At 44.1% G+C, this 27,990-nt stretch overlaps 2 protein-coding genes across 2 annotated transcripts in view; both read left to right on the top strand.

Annotated features, from left to right (window-relative positions):
- Positions 1–358: 358 nt before the first annotated feature.
- UBA2 (ubiquitin like modifier activating enzyme 2) lies at positions 359–17,584 on the top strand (the record flags this gene model as incomplete). Its single annotated transcript, XM_027701519.1, has 17 exons — positions 359–382; positions 3,031–3,114; positions 3,381–3,451; positions 4,561–4,625; positions 5,100–5,200; positions 5,347–5,468; positions 6,161–6,228; positions 9,021–9,142; positions 9,916–10,015; positions 10,561–10,721; positions 11,362–11,455; positions 11,553–11,665; positions 12,144–12,299; positions 12,908–13,004; positions 13,576–13,681; positions 14,466–14,602; positions 16,265–17,584. Coding segments are annotated over 17 exons (1,911 nt in total), but the record flags the coding sequence as incomplete, so codon positions are not given.
- An 8,522-nt stretch (positions 17,585–26,106) lies between these two features.
- The window catches only part of WTIP (WT1 interacting protein), an 83,625-nt gene continuing 81,741 nt past the window's right edge, over positions 26,107–27,990 (top strand). The window contains exon 1 of the mRNA XM_027701526.1: positions 26,107–27,844. Coding sequence (XP_027557327.1) covers positions 26,437–27,844 — 1,408 coding nt within the window. The 5' untranslated portion in view covers positions 26,107–26,436. The remainder of the gene's footprint in view (positions 27,845–27,990) is intronic.

Genomic DNA, 27,990 nt, shown 5'->3' on the forward strand with positions numbered 1-27,990 from the left:
GGCGCCACAAAGGGCCGCGGCCTGCGCGCCATCGCCGCCCTCGGCCCCGGCCCCGCCGCGGCCGCTGCGCCGCCTCCCCCGGCACGGCACGGCCACCCCCGGGAGCCGGCCCGGGCAGCGCCGGTGGAACCCCCCAGCACACCGCGCTGTCCGCCTCTGCTGCCCGGCCGTGTCGGGAAGGGCTGGGCTTTGCCCGGTGCCGGCGTGCCGGGGGTGGTCGGGGGTGGATTGGAGCGAGGAAAACCCGCGGGGAGGGGAATTGTGTGTTCCGATACCGGGCTGTAAAACCGTCAGCGCTGGGATCCGGTTACGGCGCGTCCCGCGGGCTCCTGCTTTCATTTTTGCTTCCAGATATTAATCTGAACGTGTGTGGGAAGGGCAGGTGTGTGTGCGGGGGGGTGATGGAAACGGGATAGAGAGAAATGCTGTCGGCAGAACTTCGGTTACCCGGTATCCAAACCTGTATTGATTCCTTACTGTGGTCAGGAACAGCGTATGGTTTCAAATCCAGCTGGAGCACAGTCTGTTCCCTTGAGTACCTTTGTCCTGCCGAGTGTGCCCAGGAGTCACACCTGGGAGTTTGGTGTGCCAGGCTGGAGGAGTTTGGGGTTGTGCTGAGACGGGCTGAGCAGAGCAGCTCGTACCTAAAACTGTATCAGCCCGCAGAACAACAGCTGCTGGTTTGCTGTGTTATCCCTACAACTCAGGCTTCCCCACTGAGATACTTTTTATACTTGTACAATGTGTTTTAAAGTGTAATTCCAGATTGTTCCTTTTGTTTAGAGCCTTTCCAATTTGAACATTGTAGCAGGGAAATAAACTGTAGAAGAGAGGAAACCTGCATTTTCTGCAGTATTCCCCCTTTTTTCCCCACCTTACCAAGTCAGTTGTGTCCTCCTGCAGAACATTACAATAGAGTTTAATAGCTCCTGATTTTCCAGTTGTTCATTAGGCATAAATCTCCTGCTTATTGTTTCACTTATTATAATTTAGGTTCTGGTATTGTCTTTCAAGGCTGACTTAGTTGAATTGCATCAGCTTAAGTACGTGTTGGATCAGGGCTGTCTTTATTTAACAATATCACTGGCAGTGTTTCATGCAGGACAGTAGTAGTTTATTAACATAGGGAATGGGTGGGTAGAAGACAAGGTGAGAGCAAAAAAATAATAATTATGCAAAGAGGAAATTTGCTATTGGGAGAATAAATTGCTTTTGTCAATATTTGTGATATTGTTGAGGGTTTTCCTTGGTTGTTAAATACTAACAAACTTCAACACCTGAAAATACTTTATATTTTTATAAGTAAGTTGTGATTTTTTTTTTAAATTAATACCAAAAAAAATTTGGTAGTTTTGAATACCAGACAACTCACAAATATGTGACTTAAATATACTCTGTTGAAAGGCTGTTGTCCTCAGGAATGGAGAACAAAATGAAGTTACTCAATATCCAGGTCTGAATTAAGAACATGATATATATTCTTAAGAAGTTCTGATACCTTTTCTTCCAGCTGACTAAAATGGTAGCGGTGTAGAAGTTGTTTAATAAGTGAACTGTTAAATTCTGATCATTTTGAGCTGGACTGGAGCTTCTGTTGAGGTCTAATGGTCAAGTTTTCTCTCTGGAGAAAACCTTCCTATGCCTCCTTTACCTTGTTTTTGCTGTTTGCAGTGGTATTTTGTGTCCCTTTGTCCTCATTTCCAGTTAAAATACTCAAAGTTTTCCGGATAGTGGAGGTTTTAACAGAGTTTTGCACTTGACTGTTTTCCCTTGAGGTTCTTAGTCTTTTTGGCTTTGGACTAAACAAGCTTTCTGAGTGTGTCTCAGGAGAAAGAAAGGAGGTGGAAATGTGTTTTCATGCAAATACCATTTTCATTAAAAGATACAAGGCCATGGGTAGTTACTCTGATACTGTGGGTGATAAAGGTTAACAATCTCTGCTTTATAATACATTTCTAAGGCATTATATCTTTTCTGTTTGCTCTATATTCACAAGTGCTTATATTTAGTGTTTCAATAAAACTCTTGAGCTATTGTAGTTCTTAGTATATTAAAGCTTAGTCCTTAAATTAAAGATATTCCCTTCAGAAAACAGGAATTTTAATCTTTGAGTTTGGATCTTGCATGCAAAGGATGTTCCATAAGTGTTTTTTTCATAGTTCATAAAATGAGAAGTGTATGAGAACACCCTCATGTCATGTTTACCCTTCACACTGCACTGTCAGGCTGAGAGGAATGTGCAGTGAAAGTGTTGCTGTGTTGAGTTTGTCACCATTATCTGGGGGAATTGTGAGAAACATCTCTGATACTCAGAAAAACTGTCCCTCCTCCTGGTTACAAATGTTAAGGACAGGAGAGGATTTCTAAAAAGAGTAATTGATCAGAGAAACTGTTTAATTAGAGGAAAAGTAGTAACAAAGCTAGGAACAAATGTCAGAGTTCTAGTTAAATCTTAATTCTGGTGGGGGGGTTATAGACATTTGAATTTTTGCTGTTCCTGTGCATATATTAATAAATAGGAACAAGGCTTTTAGGGGAATTGCAGACATGGCATCCTTTGAGGTTGTACACCACAGGTCTTCTGTGCTGTATGTTTTTAGACACCTTGATTGTGCAATTGGATTTTTTTATTTTGTAAGCAAACTTCATAATTTTTTAACATGCACTTGGGCAGTTAGTCCTGTGACAACCAGTAAAACTCGTGCCCTGCAGTGTGTGTGCAAGGTGGTGATGCAGCCCTTGGTTCAGTGATTCAGTTGCTCAAAGCCATGTTCATTTATAAACTGGTTGGTTTGGAGCAGCCTTTCCTGCACCTTGGGGAAGCCCAGAGCAGTGTTCAGGGTGGGATTCCTGAAAGTAATGAGGGGATCACTTATGCCTCTGTCCAGTTGCTCTAGTGCAGATGTGACACCTGAAAAGGAGTCTGTATAGTTTCTGCATTTTGGTCAGTCACCTTTCCTTCAAACTCTGTTCATGATTTTGTTCCTTTGGTTTCTGTGGAAGTGAAATGCCTCTCTTGTTTGTTTGTAGATTGATTTGGATACTATTGATGTCAGCAATCTCAACAGACAGTTTCTGTTTCAAAAGAAACATGTTGGAAGATCAAAATCACAGGTGAGGAAACAGTCAAAGCTCAAGTCTTCTTGCTCAGTATTATTTTATGGATAGTGTTAGAAACATGTCCCAATGTAGTTTCTGCTGTGCAGAGGTAAGTGTTGGTTGGTTATCATGGCTATCCACAGCATTTCATCATAAAAGTATTTAAATCTCTTAAGGTAGCCAACTTACTCAATACTCAACTGGTATCAAGTCTGTCTTTAGAAGGAAGGAAGAAATAATAAGTGTTTCTTTTGTTTTCTTTTTTTTTGTTTTGTTTCTAGGTTGCCAAGGAAAGCGTGTTACAGTTTTGTCCAGAAGCTAATATTATAGCTTACCATGATAGCATCATGAAGTATGTTTGGTTTTAAGCTCTAATTCCATGTTTTGATTTGCAAGTACCGTGTTATTTAAATGCTACAGTGGTGTGCTTTAAGGTATTTTACAAAGCTTCCTCAGTAAGGAGAAATAGCTGTAAATGTGAGCCTGCCACACACCTGAGTGTGGATTTTGCATGAGTTTTAAGCTCTGGTAGTAAGCTGTAGTCATTTGCTTGTGTCTGGTTTTCATTTTATTAGCAACATTTGCCATGTAAGAGTCCACACTGTAAGAATGCCCTGATGTCTTGAGCAATAATTAAATTAAAAGAAATGCAAATGTTGAGTCTGTGATTAAAAAAATTAAGTCCTTTTCGTGTGTGTAGGTAACTGTTGTTTATATATGCCCCAAACTGTTAAAATTTAGTCTTTGTGAGCTGCAATCAGTGAATAGCGTACAAGAATATGTAGATGTTCATTAGCTGTTTCCCATGTTTTAATTTCTATTTGTCCAGTTTCTTAAAAATGGAGATTCTGTAACATCTGAACTCTGATGTTACAGTTCACCAGAAACACTGACTCACTGCATCCTTCCCCTGAAACAGTAAAACTGTTAATGCTGTTTCCTCTTTACTGTCCCTTCTTTTCCACCTTCTTCTTTAAATCAGAGAAATGCAGTGTAAAGACACTGAAGTGTCAGGATTTCAAATCCCAGTGTTGGCTCCTGGAGGCACAGTCAGAGCCGTGGAGCTATCTCAGTGTAATGAATTATCCACAGTCTGATGAGCTGTGGTAATTACAGTGTGCATGTTTTAGCCACAGCTGATGGTTTTTAAGGTCAGTTACCACAGCTCAGCCAATTTACTCATTAGGTCAGAGTAGTTTAATCACTTCTCCTTGTCTGCCCGTTTCATTGGTCAAATTAGTACTAATTGCAGTAGCTTCCTTCCAGCAGCAGAAAATTCAGGCTGTCACCCAGCTTTAAAAGGGGCAGGAGACAAATGGGGCAGTTAAAGCCTGGCTAAATTTGTAATACATGTAATTTATCACATGGACATCAGTCCAGCCTTTGCATGTGCAGAGTTTCTGTTGTGGATAATGCCCCAAGTTTGCTGTGCCATTTCAATGCTGTTTTTCTCTCCCTTAGCCCTGACTATAACGTTGAGTTCTTCCGCCAGTTCACCTTGGTTATGAATGCTCTGGATAACAGAGGTGAAGTTTGCACTGTGCTTTATACTGGGAGATGTTGGTGTTCTTAGAAACATAACTAACTGTTCCTCTCTTAGGTTCAATCACAAGTATCCTCTTAACCCACCTGTAGTTGGGCTGAGCCTTGTGTGCTTTGCTGGGAACTTGAAGGGTACTTAGTGCTCCTGCAGGTGCTTTGAAAATAAACAAGATCTGCTACATTCCTGCTTTCTGGGAAATGATGAGTGTTGTGGGTGCACATGTAGCTTTGTGGGTACATATGTAGCTTTATTCAGTTGAGTTGCTGTGTTTAATAATGTAAATATATCTTGTGTTCATGGGAAAATGGACTGTGTGAAAACGGTGTAGTGCTCTGTAGTGACACAAGGCAGATTAAGGATCAGTGTTTGCATAGAAAACTAGTTTGAATTTGGAGAAGTGAAACTTTTTTTTTCCCTAATTATTCACTTTTTTTTTTTTTAAACTCTTGATTTGCAGCTGCCCGTAACCATGTGAACAGGATGTGTCTGGCTGCTGATATTCCTCTTATAGAGAGTGGAACTGCAGGCTACCTTGGACAAGTAACAGTTATCAAAAAGGTTAGCTTGTGTGCTACTCTTGTCACTGGCTATTTTGGACAACAGGGAGTTGGCTGTTTAGAGATAGAGTTACAGTTCATCTGTTAATAGCTTACATTATCAGCAGCCTGCTCAGTGTGACAAGTAAATACTTCATTTTTCCCCAGGGAGTGACAGAATGTTATGAATGTCAGCCTAAACCAACTCAGAAGACTTTTCCAGGCTGCACAATCCGAAATACGCCCTCAGAACCCATCCACTGCATTGTGTGGGCTAAGTATTTGTTCAAGTAAGTGATTTTTTTTTTTAAGAAGAAGAAAATAGGTACTGTGGTTCATTCTTCTGGTTTCTAAACCTACAGACAGAGACATAAAATGGACACACTTTTTTTTTAATAAATTGTAATGGATTTTAGATTAATTTTAAATTAGAAACTTTAAATTTAAATTATAGTGAAAACTTCCAGTTCCTTAACCTGGGTTTTGGGGTGGTTATTTTTTTTCTTTTAATATAAAGATGGAAGGTCAATTAGACCTTGTTTTAATATCACAAAAAGTAATGGTAGAGTAGTTTGGCACAGTAGTGGAGGTTGAGGTTAAGGTTACTTTATTCTTCATCTTTGTGTGGAGTGAGCACATTTTTCAGTTTAGTGCATGTACTAACAAGTGTAAAGTTTGTTGGAATCTTGGATATCCCACAGGTTCTAAAAATGCCTTCAGTACCGCAGTCTAAATATAAAGCTGGGTGAATTATTGAGTGAGTTCTACAGGGCTCTTTTGCTAAATTCATTTCTGTAGTGAGCACTTTGTGTTGTCAGTGTTAAGTCCACGTGTGATGAATCTCAAAAGTTTAAAAAGCAATATATGAAATGGCAATCTGACAGCAAGAATCCTCAAGTGGATATATATTCATTAGCAAATACTTCAGTCTTTAACCAGTGTGCTGAAATTCTAGTGTTGTGTTGTTCTTAATATTCTGTAGCCAGTTGTTTGGAGAAGAAGATGCTGATCAAGAGGTCTCCCCTGACAGAGCTGACCCTGAGGCTGCCTGTGAGTGTGATACAAGCTGGTATCTTACCCCGTTAATGAAATATTCTATTTTAGAGATTATGACTTGTTTCTCTACATTTCTTCAGATTAGAGTTCAGCTCCATTTTCTTTTAAGAGGATTCTATTTCCTGTACCCTTGGACAACAAGGGTTTGGGGAGTGTTAGCTGTAGTCTCCCTTACAGACTTTCATCTACACTGTGCATAATTCACTTCTCTCCTTTCACCTCTTATTAGATCTTTGAAACAATTTCAGTGTTTGTTAGGTAAGTCAATCCATGGTGCCTACCAGAGGTTTTTTTTCATGGGGGATGTGCAAAAAATACTCTTTGAAGTGACAATAGTTTAATAGCTTCACCTGTCAGAACTGCAGCCCTTGTGGGCAGCCTGAAACATTATTAAATGGTCCCTTCAGAACAGGGTGTGCAGTGAGTCACTGGGCTCAGGTGGTGTGGGGAGAGCAGCTGTGAGGAACACAATCAATGCACTCACTGTTCCTAAAGTTCCAGTTCCACATCCAGGTGTAAGATATGAGAGAGATAATAGGTTTGTGTATGTTTGGAGTCTCCTGCTCCCTCTGCAGCAAATGGTTTTCCCCATGTGCCCAGAAACTTAAAGTGAAAAGTGAGCTTGAAGTGCAAATGAAATATCACTGATCTTCTCAGGGTGACCTTTTTTTCCTTACATGTTTGGAAGTGATGGAGTCTTTCCTTCCCTGCATCTGGAGAGCTTGTCTTCTGAACAGAGGACTGAGTAGACACTGTGCTTTTTCCATTCCTAGCTGAGGGATTGCAAGGAATTACAGGGATTGTTTGAACTCTTCTAGCCTGCAACACTTCAGCGTTAATCTACATGAAGAATATGCCCATTTTGAGTGATGTTTTTGCAGCTGTTCAGCATTTTTCTGTGAGGACAGTAATCATAGTTACTGTGAGGTGGATAAGCATCATTGTTGGTTGCTTCTTTTGGACCCTTTGATAGATAAATGGACTTTTGGAGGGAGAGCTTAGAGGATCCTCTGACTCTTCAAATTCTTTGAACATCAGATAGTGATCACTGGACAGGTTGTTCCCAGAGGAAGTGCAGAATGAAATAGGTGAGTCTTAAAAAGAGTGGCATATAAAATAACTTATAACAGTGGCTGCTGGAGGACTTGAAAGGTAGCAGACACAATGCCACTTATTTCAGCAGAGCTAGCAGGGCAGCTCCAGGAGGTGTGATTGCAGCCTCGTGTCTGCAGTGATGCTGCTGTGGTCACACAAGGGGTGTGAGTGCCCAGCTGGCAGCTCCCACCCTGCAGCCCTCACTCACTGCCCCTGCCCAGGGGAGGAGAACCACACAAAAAGGAAAACTCACAGCCTGAGACAAGAACAGTTTAACAATGGAAACAAAAAAGATGTAATACTAATACCAATGATAGTAATAATTGGAATGAAGAGAGTGAGGGGGGAATAAAACTGGAGACAAACCAGTGATGCAGCTGCTCAGCACCCGCTGACTGGTGAGTGCCCAGCCCCTCACAGCCACCTCCCCCAGTTTGTGCTGAGCTCTGGAATATCCCTGTGGCCAGTTCAGCTCAGCTGTCCTGGCCCTGCTCCCTCCCAGCTTCTTGTGCTCCTGCTCCCTGGCAGAGCGTGGGAAACTGGAAAGTCCTTGACTCAGAGCAACCTCCTGGCAACAACTGAAGCAGCCTGTGATCAACATTATTACTTGAATCCAAAACACAGCACTGGACCAGCTACTAGAAAGAAAATTAACTCTATCCCAGCCAAAGCCAGGACAGTCAGGAAGAGTCAATGCAACCTTTGTCAAGGGAAGTCGTGCCTTGCACGGCTCTGGGGGTCATTTGAAGGGACCAGCAGAGGAGGAGCAGAAACCAATAAACCTGGGGAGGAGCAGATCTGTTTGGTTTAACCATTCTGAATGTGCAGGGATCAGACTCAAAAACTCTTGTGAGGAACCTGAGGGATATAAGCACCCAAGGGGAGAATAAAGGGTGAAGATCCTGAACTGCTTGAATGCTAGAGATAAATGGTGATTAGAGGAGTGTCTCAGAGGGAGATGTGTGCAGTTCAGCATCAGTGATTAAGCAAAGTCACCCAGAATAATAAAGATGAGGAGTAACTGCAAAAAGTAGTAGAAAGGTTCACAATGCAGAATGACTGAGCAATGACACATGAAGCAGATAAATATGAAATAATGCAAATAAAGCACTGGTGAAAGGGGGAAGCATTCACAAATTTACATCTAAAGTGATGGTCTCTGAGTTGATTTTTCTCATTCAGTCAAGATGTTAATAGATAGTTTTATGAAAACATCAACCTGCTGCTTATTAGAGATCATGATGGCAATTGTTGGATGTGACTGGGAAAGAAAGAAACTATTAGCATCTGTATATGGAATTATTCTGTAAAAGAATAACCAGAGCTAGGAAGCTGAATTTTTTTTCTCAAGTCCTAACCAAGCTAAGACTCTTGGGCTAGGAAAAGACTCCTAAAAGGGGGTGGTTAGATATTTATGAAATCCCAACACTATGTGGAGAAAATTAATGGGAAACAATTTTTCCTTGTTTCTGCCAACGAAGGAATTGGGTGACATCAAGTTAAATCAGTGAGTTGCAGAGACAAGCAGGAGCAGGACACTGTCTAATTCAGCTTTTGTTGGGCACAGTAAAGCCAATTTATGGTTCCTGCTTAACTTTGGTTATTGACTCGGGGGAAAATATTTGGATGGGCTTTTCCTTTTTTTTTTTTATTATTTTTAATTAAAATATTGGTTATCACTTCATTAATAGGGGAGCCAGCAGAAGCAGAAGCCAGAGCACTAGCATCCAATGAAGATGGTGAGATTAAACGTGTTTCAACTAAGGAGTGGGCTAAATCAACTGGATACGATCCAGTTAAACTTTTTACTAAGGTATCTTCTTTATCCCAGATAAATGTCTTTATTTGAAGTGTATGAGGTGCTTTAAAGTCAAGTCAAAACCCAGCTTAGACACTTTAAGCTCTCCATCAATTCTGTGATGTTATTTTGCTGTCATGTTGGTCTCTTGCAACATTTGCTCGTGTTTTTGGCATTCCATGTGCATCAGTACAGGTGGCTTCAGCAGCTTGGCCATACTGTACAGAAAAACCTATTTGAATTGCTTTTAATATGAAAAGGTGTGTTTGACTTCTGTGAGATGTCACTGGGCATAATGGGAACCAATGTGAGGACCTAAAAGCCATCAGTCATCTTCTGTGTACAATCAGGTTCTGGCATAAGAAAATAGGAATTGGTTAAGGAGTTTTTGTTCAAAATAGTTACTGAAAGTGGATAAATATAGAAAATGAGTGTAGAATGTCATGTTCATAGATAGTAATAACTTTCCTCTCAGGGAGAGCATACAGAGAGCTGTAGTGATGGCTTCAGTGGGCACATGAACCCACTGCTTGGACTGTTGTTTCTTGATTTTCACTTTACTCCTGCCCAGATTAATCAAGCTGTGTCTGCTCGATGCAGTGAGTGTTAGAAAGTGGGGAATAAGAAGTTTTTAGAATCTAGTTTTATGTAGTTGAAAATATTTTCAAGGAGAAAATCTAAACCTCCTAAATCTAATCCTGATTTTCTGTTTTCACAGCAGATGTAAAAATAAAGTGTGTCTTTATTTTTTCCCCCCTTTCATTTAATTTTGTTTTCATGTTTCCTAGCTTTTCAAAGATGACATTAGATATCTGCTGACAATGGATAAGCTGTGGAGGAAAAGAAAGCCTCCAGTGCCACTGGACTGGGCTGAGGTACAAAAGCAAGGTAACTGTCCCTCCTCCTGCTGTGTGTTTTTAAGTTGTACCTGCTATTTTTTAATGCACCTCTGTGATATGTACATTTTTTTTACTGTCACAGTTGAGTACTGATAAAGAACATATTAATTCTTTGCAATTCCTGAAGATTTCAAATTTTTCTCTGTATAAAAAACATTTTTCTAAGACTGTTTTGCAGTCATTACTTCAGATACTCAGTGTTGGCTGGAGAAAATACACATTTAACAAAATTACGTCAGCTTATTCTAGGCCACCTTACCATAAGCACTGAAAAATTTATCTCTGACAGCTGAGGTTTGTTGAAAGTTTACATTTGCTGTAATTTGTGCATGTCTGGGTGACTGATACAATAGCTGCAGTTGCAATTTTAAATGCAGTTTTGTTGTAAAATGTTGGGGCTGCTGTAGGTTAAGGATATTGTTCTTCAATTCAGAAAATATTTAATTCTGCTTAAATTGGAAAATTATTTGAGAGAACTACTGTGGAATTTATAAATATTGCTGATCTTATTTATTTTTCTTTTTTTTCCCGAAGAGCAAAACGTATCTGACCAACAAAATGAATCCTCTGCAGTGTTGAAGGATCAGCAGGTTCTCAATGTCAGGAGCTATGCAGACCTGTTCTCAAAGAGTGTTAAAACCCTGAGTCTTCACCTGGCTGAGAAGGCTGATGGAGAAGCACTTATATGGGATAAAGTTAGTTTGCCATATATAAACTCTATATATTCCCTACATGTGTAGCACAAATGAGTTGGGCTCATTGTTTCATTCCAAAATAATCCTACTTAGAACAAAAGTGTTTCCTCACTGAAAGCACTTTCCAGATAAACACATATATTCTTTAAACACTTTATATTTTGTAACTCACTGAGGGTAAGGATTGACTGTTGTGATGTAAAATAACTTTTGCATAAAAAAAAAGAGTTTGTAAATATGGGGGGGGCAAAATAGTAAAATATTATTACAACAGATAGTAAAAATACTTCTTTCTGAAACAGCCAATGTTTCAAACTGTTTGCTTCAGTGTTGAAAATGTTTAAAACATTGTAAGATTTAGGATTTAGCCTTTTTTTTAAACATACAAGACATTTTATTAATTCTAATAGTCTAATTTTCTATCAAAATGCATATGTTTTGAATTGTACATAGTATTTAAAGTATTACTGCTCTGTCTAAGCACACCATCTGAAAGGGGAAATATGTTGACTTTGAACTGGAATAGTGTACAGACTTTTTTTTAAAGCTTTCTGGTTTTTAAGGTTTTAGGAACCATGTGTTGCAAACTATTTCCAAGGAGTATTCTGATTTTTAAATGCTTTTTGCATTAACTTGTTAGGATGACCCTTCTTCCATGGATTTTGTCACTTCTGCTGCAAACCTCAGGATGCATGTTTTTGGAATGAATATGAAGAGCAGATTTGATATCAAGTGTAAGGATAAAATATAACATTGTTTTATTTAAGTAGTAACTTACACTTCTTGTTTTCATTTGCTGTTAAAATCTGCATACTCTTGCTTATTTTGCAGCAATGGCAGGAAACATTATCCCAGCTATAGCTACTACTAATGCAGTAATAGCTGGTCTGATAGTGCTGGAGGGTTTGAAGATCTTATCAGGAAAAATAGACCAGTGTAGAACGGTAAGTGGGAAAAGGAGATTTTCCTTCCTTGTTATTTACTATTTGTTGAAAAGTTACATTTAACATTTTTTTGCTCATATGTGGCTTTACTGTCTCTCACTTGTTGCTTCAGTAGATTCTGGAGGTGCTGAGAACTTTCAGTCACGATGTAAAGAGAAGTGCAGGTGTCAAGGCTCATTAAATTGCTGTGGTTTGATGAGGATTTGGTGCTGGGTAGGAGGGAGAAGCAGAGTGCCCTCAGTTGGATGTGGCTGTTCCGTGTTGCAGATGTTTGGCAGCAGCTGCTCAGTCAGCACAGGGGTCAGTGAGGACTGGCTGGGACAGGACTTTCTCCTGCCCAGCAGGAATGGGCAGGAATGTCAGACAGGAGCAGGGAACACACACTCTGTGAAACTAAGAGAAGAAATCTGGAGCAAAGCAGATTTTATACATGCTGTTACTTACAGAATAACTTGTTTTCTTCTGTTTTGTCCTCAAGATTTTTCTGAACAAGCAGCCAAATCCCAGGAAGAAGCTGTTGGTTCCTTGTGCTTTGGATCCACCAAATCCTAACTGTTATGTGTGTGCAAGTAAGCCAGAAGTGACTGTGAAGCTGAACGTGCACAAAGTTACTGTGTTAACACTCCAGGATAAGGTAAATCCCGAGTCAGAGGTACAGCTTTCATTGTGATCCTCATACTGTACATTTTTAAAGGTAGGCTTTTGTTCGGTGCATTTTGACTGAGCATCACCTGCTTAGATTTACATTTCTCTCAGCTACAAGAAGAGCTGGATTAACCAAGATGCTTCTTGCCCATGTGTGTGCTATGTCTTGTGAAGGAATGTTTGCATTTGGTAATTTTTTGATGGTTTTAAAGCCTATTCATATCTGACAACAACAAACTAAATTTGTATTGCAGTTGAATAGTTCAGTAGCCACATTGCAGTTGTGTAGTCACAACTGATTTGTAATTCTGTCATTTTATGAATTATTCTAAAAAACTTTCCAGCATATCTGAACCTGGAGATATCAGACATCAAAAATATAATCATTTTGTTCATGGAAGTGGAAAAAAAAGAAAAGTATAGGCTTTCAGTAGATGCCAGGATACTAAAATCAACATAATTCAAGGTTCTGTTTTTGTAAGTGTGTTTAAGTCAGATATTTGTAACAAACATGGGTAGAGCCCTTCCCAAATCTTCATTTGTGAAGCCGAGCCATGAAGTCAGATATTTATTAAATAATCATATTTGTATTTTCAGATACTGAAAGAGAAATTTGCTATGGTAGCACCAGATGTACAAATAGATGATGGAAAGGGAACTATCCTTATCTCTTCAGAAGAAGGAGAAACAGAAGGTATGAGAACTGAAGTTTTTTAGATAAGAGTAGACAAAACCTTGGAAGAAACCGCACAAAATATGTGTATAGCAGATGTTGCAGTGTTCATCCTGTAGACTGATATTTGAAGAGAACTGAATTTGCAAGTGTTTTGAGTGGCCTGAGAACAGGCAGTGGTATTGTGTGCAGGCCTGCATGTGCACTTCAGCTTTCCTGCAGGATGTACTTCCAGGATTCCTTTCCAAAATAGGTACCTGTTTGCAAACCCCCTTCATTTCGTGCTTCTTAAAGGGTGGTCTGTTTATGATGCTTGTAGGCCCTACTGAAATGCAGATATCATCTCCAAAATGTTCCTAAATGTAATTGTGAAGAGCTTGAACATGATGCATGAGGGGTAAATAAGTCAACATAAGTAGTTTTAACTCCTAACAGGCTTAAAAGTCAGCTTTTACTTTAAATATAGCTCATAAATGCTAAGCTTATGTTTCTACATAAAACTTCTGGAGTATTCCTTTCATCATATTGGTTCAGGTGTAAAGGATCTTTATATAAATAGCTGTAAACACTGCAAGTTTTATTGTTTTTGTAGCAAATAACCACAGGAAGTTATCAGACTTCGCAATTCGAAATGGCACTCGACTACAGGCAGATGATTTCCTGCAGGACTACACTCTGTTAATCAATGTGCTTCATAGGTAAGATTCTGAAATCCATGATTTGGGATGTGTGTATGTAGAACAGTTTCACAGGGGTTTTCCACTCAGAATTTTAAAATACATGAATGAGGTTCCAAGATTAAGCTGCTGAAAGAAAACGTAGAGCTAAAAGAGGAATTGTTATTTTTTTATGAAATTATAGAGTTTAAGGTTTTTTGTTTGGTTTTGTTATGGGTTTGTTTTTTTGTTGTGGTTTTGGTTTTTTACAACAGTATCAGAAAGGTTTATTTGAATAATTTGTCATCACACAACATAAAAACACAGTGCAAAACCAAATATACTTTTGGGGAAACAACAAGCAAGAAACTGCCATTTGAAATAAAAACAAAACAAAACTTAAAAAGGAAAAAACCCTGAGGTAGTAGATCCTCTACTTGACTACCTGTGTTGAGAAGTCACTTTGAAATAACTGGTGAGTGTATTTAACCCTGGATAAGTAACAGACACATTATAGGCAGTAAATGGACACACTGCATGTTCAGGGAGAATAGGAGTGGGACATTAGGGAAGAAAGGTGAGCTCAGGTAATGATTTTTCTGCCTCCTGAGCATGTTAAATCCTTGCACTGGGTGGAACAGTGTTTATGAATGGACAAAGCATAAATTACAAAGGAGGACTGACCAGCTTTGCCTCTTTTTCGATATGTTTTTCTCCTTTTGTCATAGTTGCAGGGTGCTGTAATACTTGAATGATGTTTTCTTTGTGAAAAAGGCAGGGTTTTGTTTTCTCCTGGGTGTTCCAAAGCATATGTGTTTTTCTGCAGTGAAGACCTAGAAAAAGATGTGGAATTTGAAGTTGTTGGTGACGCCCCTGAAAGAATTGGCCCTAAACCATCCGAACCACCATCGAGGAACATCAGCAATGGGAGTGATGATGGAGCACAACCCTCAACATCAACAGGTAAATAACAGGGTTTGGTATTAAATTAAACAAAATAGTCTTTCAATAGTGCAATCCAATTAAAGTAGTTGTCTTCAGTTTTATGACTTAACTTTGCCAAAACAAAATAAAAGGCATTTATGTTGCCTCTGTGTATAACTGTGATATTAAATAGAAAAATGCACATTTACAGTTGTTACAAAATGCACAAAAGTTTACAGCAAATACAGCTTGAAATTGTATTATTTAGCTGGCAAGGGCCTGGTGGGGTGTCAGCTTAAATGCATCATTTGCACAGTGATTTAAATAAAGTTAGACCCTTCCTAACTCATGGTCACACTGCTGCTTGACAAAAAAGAATCAACCAAATTTATCACTTTCTCCCTAAAGAGAAAGGACTCTGCTCTCAGGAAGAAGTACCATCACCTTCCTAATGTGGACTTTCTTTGAACACACTCAAAATAGCTTAACTTAAATGCTCATGGAATGCTTAGGAAGTGGAGGCTAATGAACAGGAAATGTCACAGTTTGACAGGGACAGTGTATGAATCCAAGGACTTGCTGTGGCAGATGTGAGTTAGGGATCCATAGTTCTGTTTACACTTTGGGATGCTGTTCCTTTGCCTGGCAGATTAAAGTAGACAAGTGTGTAGTCACTTGCCTTCTGTTTCAGAGGAGACTGAATTTAAAGAGCATTGATAAAATGTATTTCAAATTATATTAAAAAATGACAAAAATAGCATAAAATTAGTTTTTACCGTGAATTTGTGCTTAAAAACAAGCCAAATCCACTAGATGTCTTATAAGTTCCCATTTGGTTCTATTTTCCCTTTTTATACTATCCATTGTTATCCTCTAGCTCTGTAAGTCTGCTCACCCTTCCACTTCTCCCTTTCTTTGTGGGTTCCCTCTTACGGAGTGTGGCCTCTCCTGGGAGTTCTGCTGAGTGTGGATGGAGAGGAGAGGTTGCACTACAGCTTGGGGTGTGGAAAAGTTCTTTTCTCAAAAACTGCTGCAGACAGCATGGGATTGTTCTGCTTTGTGCATGCAGAACAAGTTACAGAATCACAGAATATGCTGAGTTGGAAGGGACCCACAAGGATCATCGAGTCCAACTCCTGGCCCTGCACAGGCCCAGCCCCAAGAGTCACCCCCTGTGCCCCAGAGCATCATCCAAACCCTCCTGCAGCTCTGGCAGCCTTGGGGCTGTGCCCACTGCCCTGGGGAGCCTGGGCAGTGCCCAACCAGCCACTGGGGGAAGAACCTTTGCCTGAGATCCAACCTGACCCTGCCCTGACACAGCTCCAGCCATTCCCTGGCTGCTGTCCCTGGTCCCCCCAGAGCAGAGCTCAGACCCTGCCCCTCCTCTGCCCCTGCCCAGGCATTGGAACTGCAGGGAGGTCTCCCCTCAGTCTCCTCTTCTGCATTTCCTTAATTCTTGGGTTATTGCAATATTTTCCATACCTTTGGTGAAGAAGGAATAACAATGTGAAAGCCATATTTTATAGTCATTTCAGGGAAATTGAAAACCCTCTTGCAGTCAAATACCAAAGAACAGGGATAAAGAATGTTCCAAGGTGGATTTCTTGTATTAGAGACATGCTTATTATTGTGTATGAAAATCAGTTGGAGGGCAGGCTGTCCTGGCAGTATCCATTGGAATGAGACCCCTGTGTTTTGCAGCTCCAGATCAGGACGATGTGGTGATTGTTGACTCTGAAGATGAAGGTCCTTCAGGCAACGCTGACGATGAGGTGGAGAACAGGAGCCGCAAGAGGAAACAGGGCCAGCAGTGTGAGTGTGGCGGGGCAAAGAGGGCTCGTGCTGGGCAGGGCTCGGACCAGGACGACCTGATGATCGTGGATTCTGAGGATGAAGGTACTTCAGGCAACGCTGAGGAGGAGAACAGGAGTCACAAGAGGAAACTCGAAGAGAAGGGCTGCGAGTACGTCACCACCAAGAGCGTGTGCTGAGCTGGCAGAGCAGGAGCAAGAGCATTTGATTGAACACACAAATGCCCCTTGACAACATGATAATGTAATACTGTAACAGCATATGGTGTTGGGATGTGAAAAATGTCCAGAACTAGACTAATGTTAAGGCCTTGGTCCAAAGTGAACACCAGATCACTGGTAAATAATTTGTGTCTGCTTCTCTTGATGGTAAAGCTCTCGTATCACTAGACTTGTCCAGAAATGTTCTCCATGTTAATTCCATATATTAAATGTAATAGAAACATAGTTTATAAATACTTACAGATAAGTATTTGCTTAAACAATCATGGAAAAAGCATGCTATTTCTGTGTAAATACCTCTTAGGTATCATCCACCAGGGCAAAAACAACGTCCACTTGTTTAATAAAATCTGATGCCCAGATTTGAAGCAACTACACTTCTAGTGTTTCAGTGAGTACCTTTGAAGTTTCCCAGCAGTGGCCTGCCTGCACATTTACTTATCCCTTATTCCATGTGTGAGGGCTTCACCTCCAGCATTCACCCATCACAGGTGCTTGAAGAAAAACATTTTTAGCCTAGTCCTAAACATTTTTCACACCCTGAACAAGTAAAGAAAAAAAATTCAACAAAGCAAATTAGTGCCATGTTCTAACAGTGTTCTCAAACATCAGCTGGCACTGTGTACATTACTGTAAAACTGTTAATTTACTCCAGTTTTTCAGCTCGTACTGCCTGGTATGTCAATGTAAGAAGCAAATTTTTGTGTATTGTTACAGTTTCAGGTTATTTATATTTGATGTTTTGTAAACTCAGATACTACTACTATACTGTACATCTGATGGACCAAATAAATAACATCTGAAATACTTGCTATATTTGCTTGCACAGTCCAAGATTATGCTGACTTATGGGATTTTACAATGTATAGCCTTCAAAAATTACTGTATTATTTCCATTTTTCTAAACATAACCTAGTAGTACAGAACTTAAGCTTCACTTGTTTGAGGTGAAAGGGGAATTTTTTTAATAAAACTTTTGTGAATGTTTTTTTTTCTTGGACAATCAGTTATTGGGCTGTTCAGCTGAAGCAGTTGCACCAACCACACACGTGCTCTCACCCCCTCCTGCCTTCAGAAAGAAGAAAGCACTGATTTTTATACATTACACTTTGTGTGTAGGACAAAAGTGCAATGTTTAGAATCAATACCTTAAAACCTACTGCATTTGTTGGTGTTGGTAGCTCTCTAAACTATCAGTGTTGGTTCTTAGGATGCATTAATTGGCCATTTCTGTCATTGTACCAAAATTATCTTCCAGCTTCCAGTTAGTGAACCAAAACTGCTCCTATTCAGAGGTAAGCATGCAGAGTTGGCCTTGCAGAGCACAGCAACTGAGCAGCAAGATTTCTTCTGTTACAATTTGCAATGTATTTGAATGACTTTTAAACAAAATTACGGAAGGCATATGTAAAAACAAACAAAAAAAAGGTTTTGGTTCCTGCATCTGGTTCTGACAGTCATCGTGTTGAATTGCCAGTGCAGTGCAGAACTGCTTCTACCAGGCAATTAACGTTTTATTCCTTGTTTTAGGCAGTAATAGTCATATGCAGTGGCTTGTTTGGAGGCCTAATACTTCACTGTGCAATTAAATCCTTTTGAGTTGGCTGCTGCTTGGCTGGCATGAGCAAAGACTGAGAGGTAAAGCTGTAAATAAGAGGCATTACAGGGAGGATTTTCAGTGCTACAGTGAAAAACTTCTTGCCATAAACAGCTGAAGCACTAGAATTTAATGTCAATGACATCTTCCAAAAATAGGGCTGGCATGTTTTGGTTTTAACCTTGACTAAAAATGAAAGTATTGATAAAATTTAGCTTTCTAGCTTTTTAAAACTATTCTACCAGTAGAGGTTATAATTCTGGTAACACTACATTAGTTTTACTGAAGTTGAGAGTGTTCATGACTTGGCAGTGGTGTATGAGCTGAATCAAAATAACTCATCACTGACAGATTTTGGGGGGTGAAAAAAGTGGGGGGGTTCTGTTCAGTCTCACTGGTTTCTACTCCTTAAGTTATTAATTGTTCTTATGATGCTGGTGAGAGGAAGTTTTAGAGAAGCATTAAGTAATTTTAACAATGTGTCATCTTTTGGTTTGCAGCATGGAAGGAAAATTCACCTGCACAGGTGTGAATTCCCCTGGGGATGTGTTCAGGAGATGTCATTGTGCCCCTTGTGTCTGGGCAGGAAGGAGTTACATGGCCAGAAAATGCTCCAGATCCTCCTTTAACGTGAGACTGATTTTTACTGAAATGCAAACTGCTGCTGTGCTCAATGAAAAGCTGCTTTTCAGAACTGCTGGACTATGAGTGTCCTTAATTGGCTACTAGTCACCAACACTGTGTTAATGTAGAATTTTCCAACCTGAACTGAAGACAAAATTATAAATTGAAGCATTTATTAAGCTTTCAAGTAATTAAAAAAACCCAACCACTTTTCAACTGACAATTTGTTCAACTCCTAATAGCAGTACCAGTCACATGGAAGGAAGTGTAGTTGGAAGGCACAAGATTTAAATGTTAAAATGGAGCAGAAATTCTTGCCAGTGCCTTGGTGTGGCACCCTAAAGTAGGTTCTATCCTCACTACCAATTTTTGAGCCCAGCTCATTAAATCAGTACAAATTGCTATTTGCAGTGATATAAATTGGCTCCTCTGTCCCCCAGAGTTCTCCAGTTGTTTGTTTATACTCATGCAAAATTCTGTAATACAGATAAGGTTCTCTGGCTGCTTTTATAGCAACAATTAATTGTTGACACTTGAATTTTTTATTTCCTCTGTGAATTTGAGTGCCATGTACGGCCAAGACAGAGTGGAAGATGAGCGTAGTTGAGTGAAGCTGGGATTGCATCTACTTCTGTCTGCTGTTAGTTCAATATCCCTTTTCTGCCGTGGAGCATGGAAAGGAATATTGACCATTGATGACAGACAACAGTTAATTAGAGAGTCATTAAGCTGCTCTGACTTGGGGTGGAGGAATTCTCAAAGCATCTCAAGAGTCACCCTTATGAGGTGATAACCATTCAGAGAAGGAACTTTGGGGCCCTGCTGACACAGCCTTGTGCCAGCCCATCTCCTAAAGAGCAACTGCACCGTGTTGATAACCATGTAGTGTTTGTAGTGCTGCTATGTGACATTTTAGTTGTACTTTAGGAAACCATTTTGTAGTTGAACAACAGAGAGAGGTGCGTCCTCTCCACTCTGACAGCTGGGAGCAGACTGTTGTGCCATTTCAAGTTCCGACCTTTACAACAATGTCCTCTTGCTAACCATTTATTAGAGCCCAGAAGATAAAATCAGCCTGTGTTCAGTCTGAAGATACCATTGATACCTGCTTCAAGCATTACTTCTATTGCCCCAAAATTTTAAATTTGGATTAGAAAACTGAATAAACACCGAATTAAGGGAAATAAATTTGGGTTTGTTCTTTTCCATGCCTAGTGGTAGAGATATTTTTCCTCTCTTTGCAGCTCCAAGGACAAGAAGCCCTCCAGTTTGTGCATCTAAAATACTGAACGTGCAAGAAAGCAGAAACCAGGATCAGGGTAATACAACAAATCTTACACAAGTCAGTGATCTGTTTTTTGCTTGCCTGAGATGACTTCTGGGCTGGTGTCTCAGCAGAATGATTAGAAAGCATTTACCTGCAGACAAAGGTGTGGGAGGGAGAGGCAATTCAATGCTTCAATTTGGAGGCCTTGATTCTTTAAGGGAAGAGTAGGATGAAGTAAATACATGTACTCGTAGGTACAGCTTGGCATCTGTTTGTGTTAAAAGAAGAAAATCGCTGGTCAGATCCATGTGATCTTTGTCATCAGCATATCCTTCACTGACACCAGGGAAAGGGAGAAGTCTGCAGTAGGATTTCCAAAAGAAAAGACACTTGGGGAATGGCTCTGCCAGTCCTTTCAGCTACACCCGAAGCTCCTTGCAAACGTTCATTCCATCACTGCAACCCCACGAGTGAGCGGCTGTGGGTGAGAAGAGACAGACCCCCAGAGCTCAGGCTGGCTGGGTGTGCTGCTCACACAGCTCTGGGGGGCTGTCTGCACATCCACGGGGGTTTGCTGCCTCTTGCACATCTAACCAGTCAGAACTGCAGGTAGCAGGAGTGTGCTGGGGGGAAAAGGATGGCAAAGACACCTGACTAGAGCTTGGGAAGCTGCTGGGAGCTGTGGAGATCACAAAGGGAATGGACAGAGAGAGGGCAGGTGGACCCGGGAGAGAATTAAAGTGGAAGGAACTTGGAGATGCTGTGAATAGTGGCTAAGGACTGGAATAAGTGCAGGGGAGAGCTCTGGGACACAGGGCTAATGGGATTGTGGCATTATTGGGGATTTGGAGAGCAGGTTATGAGCTGGAGAATGCAGAGGATACAGAATCCAGAGACCAGCCTTCAGTAGTTACACTGCTTGGGGAACAGCTCTATCCTCTGGCAAATTTGTTCATTGTTTTCAGTGATATCTCTGTAATACCACATTACATGGAAAATACAACGAAAGATAAATGAAATGTTCTCAACAAAGCAATATCCTCTTTCTTCTTGATCCTTCCCATCCCAGCTAAGTGTGCTGTGTTGCCGGGTCAGGAGGGCAGTGCTGGGAGCTGCCTCATCTCTTGAGTGGGTACAAAGAGGCACAGCCAGTGAGGGGCTCATGTCTGGCAGTCTGACCCTCATACAGGGTTTCTATTCTTTATTTATTCTTTATTCTAATGCTGTCTGATTTCTTTGCTGGATGATGGTTTGTAGTATTGTAATCAGGACTTTCTTTTTATCACGTCAAGAGAAGTTTCAGCTGTGTAGAGTCCCAGGTTTGCTTTATATTTCCAAGTCTCTGAAATAAGCTGTATAACCTAAGACCTCCTTAAAAGTACTAAGTGGGTGCACTGCTAACAGAGCTGACCACCTAAATTATGGATTTATGCAAATGAATTGGCTGGTAACTGATTGCATTTGAATATCCAGCCACTATGTCCTGTGATTGTAAGGAAGTATGGCTGGGGCATGGTAGTCTCAGAGCATGAGCCAATAAACTGCATTGGACAGAAGTGTTATTATCTGAAATATGTAAGAGAAGTGGAAGATGAAACTATAAAAGAAATCAGATCCATAAATGGTGTATTAATCACAAGTGCCTGGACATATGTTGTCTGTCTGACCCGGCACGGTCACAAAGCGCCTGTTGTGACTGGAATTTTACAGGGTCTGTCCTGAGCTGTGTTTGTGCAGCACAGTGAATAGCTGCATTTGCAATGAATAAGAAGAATGTAAAAAATGTTAAATAGTGTTTTATTGCAGATTTAGAATGAGAAATGACCTGTAAGCCTGCAGAGTAGCGCTAGTCAGAAATACTTTAAATAGTTGTGCCTAGCGAAGGCAGCCGTTCAAATACAATGTGTGCTGTCCACCAGAAGATGGTGCCCTAAAACACGCTCTATAATTTCAATTTTTAGAAGCTGTGATCAACTGCAAAGAAGAATTTTAAAAAACAGGTTAGAACAGAGTGATTTGTAAACAAATCACCCTAGTCCAAATACAATGAAATTCCAACTTCATATTCCAAAATGTTTGCTTATATTTAAGCTTATCACAACACAAATTAACATACAAGATCCAAACAAGCAAAACAAAACAATATAAACCCAATACAGCTACCATTTCAAAGACAATCAAAACTTCAGTCTCCCATCCCAAAACAAAAACATTTCTTTACAATTTTTGCATGAATTTCACAAGGTTTTTTGGTGTTTTGTGTTTGTTTGGGTTGGGTTTTTTCAATCAGGCTTAAAACAAACTAGAGAAAAAGAATAATCATTAACATTCCTCACCAAGAAACCAATCAATTTTAAAACTGGAAAACCTTGTGGACGTCAGGGTATAATTTCATTGATTTCTTACTGCTGGAGACAAAGAAGGAAATTGCAGAAAATCAGGCAGCATCCAGTTCAATAGGCAGCTTCCAATTGTTAAATTGATGAAGTGAGACAAAGAGCTCCCTCCTGCATTGTCAGTAAACCCAGGTCTGATAGAACACACATGGCAACACAAGGCAGTGGGATTTCTGCTGTTGTCTTCAAGAGGGCTGAGGTTTCCCCAGTGAGTTCTTACATTTACAGATTCCCTTCTTTGTTGGTAATAAACTGTTTGCAACCAAGGAAGCAAAACCTCCAGCAGGTCTCCCTGCCTCTTGGCTTGGGCAGTGTTCCCTTGCAGGCCCTGGGAATTACCAGGAGCAGGAGTGTGCTGCCTGTGAGGCCCAGCCAGCTGATATTCACAGATCAATAACTCCACCTGGCTGCTTTGCTCCCTGTAAGTCTCAGACAATGGAGTTTATTTAACAGAAGCAGCTGGCTTTCCTTAATATCTGATTTACCATATAACACAAAATCAGGCACAAGGATTACCACACCAAACACTGAAATGAAGTTCAGCTTTTATGATACTCTGACAGGTCTTGTGCTCTTAGTTGCAAAGTATGAGTCTTCTTGCAGTATATACATTTTACTACTGGTGTTACAACTAAGCAAGTATATTGAATATTAGGTGGGGAAAAAGCCAGGTCAGGATTGTCAAGCTGTAATTACCCAGTATTTTGGGTTTTCATCTATATAACAGTGAGGAGAATGATGGGGGTACTTAGTACAGCAAGAGCAGCTTTGACTGCACACTTGTTTGCCCAGCCTGGTGCAGATGGGCTCTGTCAGCACTGCAGCAGTGCCCCAGTGTGCTGAGCACCACTGCAAACCTGCTGATGTCACCCCTGTGCTCCACACCTGAGGCTGCAGTGGGGGTAAATGGGATGTTCTTTGTGTGGATGGCAGAAGAACAACTCCCTGGTGAAGAGGGGGTCAGAGGCACTGCCCCTGCAGCAGGGCTGAGAGGGAACACAGTGCTGGGATGCTCTGGCCCAGGACTGAGCATGCTTGGCTGGGCCTGGCTTTGAGGGTTTACTTACCAAGCATAAGCTTTCAAACAATAAAGTAAGTGATTTTTATCATTTGATCCACATTTGATCCACTAGCCCTTAGATTCCCCGGGTTCTCTCAGCCCCCAGTACGTTTTTCCCATGAGTTCATACTCAACAACACATTTTTTAATGACTTAGGTACCAACAGACTTCCCGCAGAAACCTGCTGGCAACAGAAGCAGCACAGAACTGTGCTGCCTCAAAAGGCAGAACAAGGGCAGATTTGTGGCCCAGAAGGACAAAGCTACAGAAGGACACACAGTTCTGCAGTTCCTACTGTAAAGATACCTGCTCAAAATGCTTCCTTGCATGAGCACACAGGCAGGGCCTCCTAATATGTCCTACCCACCCTGTTAGATTAACAGTAAAGTTATGTAATGTTGTAAAGTTAAAAAAAACAACCAACCAAAAAAACACCCCAAGCTTAAAACAGAGGAAATTAATTTTCTTTACATGTGCTCTGATGGACCAACTTCCCATCTTGTCCATGAGCCTCTCCCAGTTTCTCGGGAAGACAACCTTACAAAAATTGGCAGTAAGTGATGCAAAGTCAGCACCAGGAGAGAACAGCCTAGTGCAGGTCCCAGGAGTGAGTGAAGGAGCTCTGCCCCCGTACACTTGAAGGCTCAGCTCATGGGATGCCCACTGCTGCAAATAAACCTTGTCCCAGTTGGGGCAGATGAAGCAGATGGTGGTTTCCATGTGCCCTGTGGGAGGAACCTCTCTTTGTTCTCGGCAGGTAGGTGTCTGTGCTACGTGGCTGACAGCACAGTTGTGTCTTTGCTGACAGCATTACCAGCGAGCCCAAGGCTGCAGTGGGACAGGCACTGGAATGCTGGTTGATCCCAAGGCTGCAATGGGGCAGGCACTGGAATGCTGGTTGATCCCAAGGCTGCAGTGGGGCAGGCACGGGAATGCTGGTTGATCCTGGTCAGTGCTGGGGCACATTTGCTGCCGAGGGCCCTGTGCTGTGTGAGCTGGGCATGGTCTGCACCAGGACACAACTGCAACAGGCCTCTCCTCCATCACACACCTGTGGGCTACAGGTGAAGTGTAACTTGTTCCACAAGTAGTAAAGCTGCAGGAGCATGTGGTAACAGCTTGTTTAGGAGATGGGCAAAAGGTGTAATGAAAGATGTGAACACAGAAAAGAGCACTTGACTCCCAAGAGCAGTGGTGTTTGCCTACGGGTGTGCACACTGACAGTGGATTGCCTCTGCCATGTCTAACAGATTTCCTTTTCAGGTCTTGCTCTGCACATTTATATGGTTTGTTGGACTTTTTTTTCATACACACAAGCAAACAGATTGCCAATCAATTGCCCTCCACAGCTGGGGACATTTCTGAGTACACAGTTGCTTTTAATGTTTAATTAGGTATGATAACAGAATAAAATGTTCTTGGCACAGCAGTGCCTATAGCTCAAACTTGCGACATATTTCTCTCTTCCCAGGGTGCCCAGCACCCAGCAGTGAAAGGACACTCCTCAGGTACCTCTTGCTAGGGCTTTGTCAGCATTTCTGCCATCAACACAAATGACTGTCAGAGAGTTACAGCTTAGTTGCCAAAAAAATTAACTGTAGGCTGCGGTTTAGTACCGGGGGTCTCGGCTCAGTAGCCGTTTTGGGGTGGTTTGCTGACAGCCTTTTCCGTGAGCACACAGATGTAAATGGCAAAGCAGCGCTGGGGCGTTTGTTACCGATCAACAGATGAAGCTCTCGCAGTTACACAGACAGTAGCTGCTTTTTTAAACTCCCGTCAGCTCACAGATTGCTTTAGGCCACAATATGTTTATCATATGTCTTAGCACTGCGTTTTTTCTTTTTTTTTAAGACTTAATAAATAACTGGCAACAACCCTCAGCTGCCGTGCTACGAGCACAGGTCCTTTCAGCAGTCACCTGGCCAGCGCTGGGGGCTCCGCACAGGTGCGGGGCTGCTCCCGCAGCCCCGGCCCCGCAGCACCGCCGAGATGTCGGTTCTTGCCCGGGGCGCAGCCCGGTCGGGGGTGGGTGGGCAAAGCCGCCTTTTCCCGGGGACGAGGCCGCGGGTCCCGGAAAGTTCCACGCGGGGCGAGGACCCCCGAGCGCTCCCGACGGGGCGCCCCGAGCGCGGGTTCCGCGGGAGCGGGGTGCGGTGACAGCCCCGCCGGGGCAGCGGCACCGCCCGGGCCGGGCCGGGCTCGGCCAGCCCAGCCGAGGAGGGAGCTGCCGACCCCGCCGCCGAGCAGCGCCGCGGCCGCCTCTCCCTGCCTGACTCGGGGAAAATCATTGTTTGGCTCCGGCATTAACTACATTCCAGCGGGACGCAGCGCCCAGTCTCCTTCCTCGCATTCCTGCCCCACACAAAGGAGTCCCTGGCTCGCCGCGCCCCGCGCTCCGCTCGCCGCGCCGCGTAGCCCCTCCGGGCCGGCCGCCGCCTTCGCCCCCGCCCGGGGGTGCGGGCGGGCCGCGGCCCCGCCGCGGGGCGGCCAACGGGGGCGGCGGGGGCCGGGACCCGCCGAGCGCAAATTCCTCCGCGCAGCGCGCCATTGACTGGACCGAGCAACTTATTTAAGGCTGGAAAGTGACACAGGGGCTTCTCGTCCGCGCCGGCCGCGCTCCGCGGGCAGCCCGGCCGCTCCGAGCCCCCAGCGCGGGATGCCGCCCGGGTGACCGCGCCCCGCAGCCCCCGCAGGAGGAGCCGCGTCCCGCCGCTGCCCCGCCAGGACCGCGGGAAGGGGCTTTCTTTTGGGCTGGTTTTTGTGTTGCTGGATTTAGGGATTTTTTTGGATTTCCCCCCCCCCCTCGCCCTCCCTTTTCTTTCTCTGCTCCGGGCTGCGGTTTCGCGGAGAGTTCGCCGCCCTCCCCCGCCCCGCGCCGCCGGGCTCCGGCCGAGCATGGAGAAGTACGAGGAGGACATGGCACTGAAGGCCACCAAGTTCATGGAGGACCTGTCCCTGTACGAGCCCTGCCCGGAGGGTCCGTACGGCCGGGGCGGCCGCCGGGACCTGGCGCTGCACCCCGACCTGGAGGAGACCAAGCGGGTCATCGCCGCCCACATGACGGCGGAGCAGCGGGGCCGGAAGATGAACGGCTCGGCCGCGCCGCCGCCCGCCGAAGGCTTCCCCGCCGCCCCCTGCGGCAAAGCCGCCCCGCTCCGCGCCAACGGCCGCGCGGCCGAGCCGTGCTGCGAGGAGGGGCTGTGCACCCGCTCCGAGGTGGCGCTGCCCTGCTACAGCGGCTTCGCCGACAAGGGCAAGCGCTACTCGGCCGAGGGCTATCGCTACGCCGCGGGCAGCGCCTTCGACGGCGGCTACGTGGCCAAGGGCGGCGGGCGGGCGCCCGGCGGCCCGGACGGCAAGTTCGGCGCGGCCAGTCCCCGGGCCAGCCTGGCCGCCGCCCCGCCCGGCCCCGCCGCCGAGCACGGCAAGTTCTCCAGCCCGCGCTCCAGCCTGGGCGGCGCGGCCGCGCTGCCCTACGAGAAGTTCTCCAGCCCCCGCTCCAGCCTGGTGGTGCCCGGGCAGGACAAGTTCGGCAGCCCCCGCGCCAGCCTGGTGCAGTACGACGGGGCCGCCCTGAGCCCCCGCTCCAGCTACGCCAGCACGGCCAGCGACACCAGCAAGCACTCCAGCCCCCGCGCCAGCCTCACCGGCTACGACGGCGGCGGCAGCAAGCCCAGCAGCAACCGCACCAGCGGCATCAGCATGGGCTACGACCAGCGCCACGCCAGCCCCCGCTCCAGCACTGCCAGCCAGTACTCCTGCACCGCCAGCCCCCGCTCCAGCTACTCGGACTCCAGGTACGGCCCGCCGGGCAGCGCCGAGCCCGAGGGGGCGGGCGGCGCCGGGCTCGCCCTGGCAAGCCCCCGCTCCAGCCTGTGCGGCCCCGAGGGTGGTCGTGCCCCCGCCGTGGTCAGTCCCCGCTCCAGCATCTCCAGCCAGAGCTCGCGGAGCTCCCGCGGCTCCATGAGCGCCTACCCCGAGCTGCAGCTGCCCTCGCCCCGCTCCTCCCTGCTGGGGCCCGGCCTGCAGGAGGACGGCGCGGTGCCCGAGCTGGACGTGTACCACCGCATCCATGCCCAGTCCCCGCCGCGGCACGACCAGCAGCACTCGGCCGCCCCCGAGCCGCCGCCCCCCTACGCCTACAGCCCGACCAAAGGCTCCGCTTCGGCCCCCAAATTCAAGCTCCCCTACCAGGTGACGCCGTGCCGGGAGAGCGGCCCCAGCCAGGCGGAGAGGCGGCTGGAGGCGCTGACGCTGGAGCTGGAGAAGGAGCTGGAGATGCACATGAAGAAGGAGTACTTCGGTGAGTGGGGCGGGGGGGAGCGGGCGGCTGGAGGGCGTGCGGGGCTGCCCGGGCCGGGGGGCTTTGGCCGTGGACAGGGCGGGTGTGCGGTGCCCGGGGCTGCTCTGGACCGGGTGACTGCAAAGTCCCATATCGCCACAAACGTT

Source organism: Neopelma chrysocephalum, unplaced genomic scaffold, assembly GCF_003984885.1.
Source record: "Neopelma chrysocephalum unplaced genomic scaffold, ASM398488v2 Primary Assembly neopelma1_159, whole genome shotgun sequence".
NCBI classification, from domain to species: domain Eukaryota; kingdom Metazoa; phylum Chordata; class Aves; order Passeriformes; family Pipridae; genus Neopelma; species Neopelma chrysocephalum.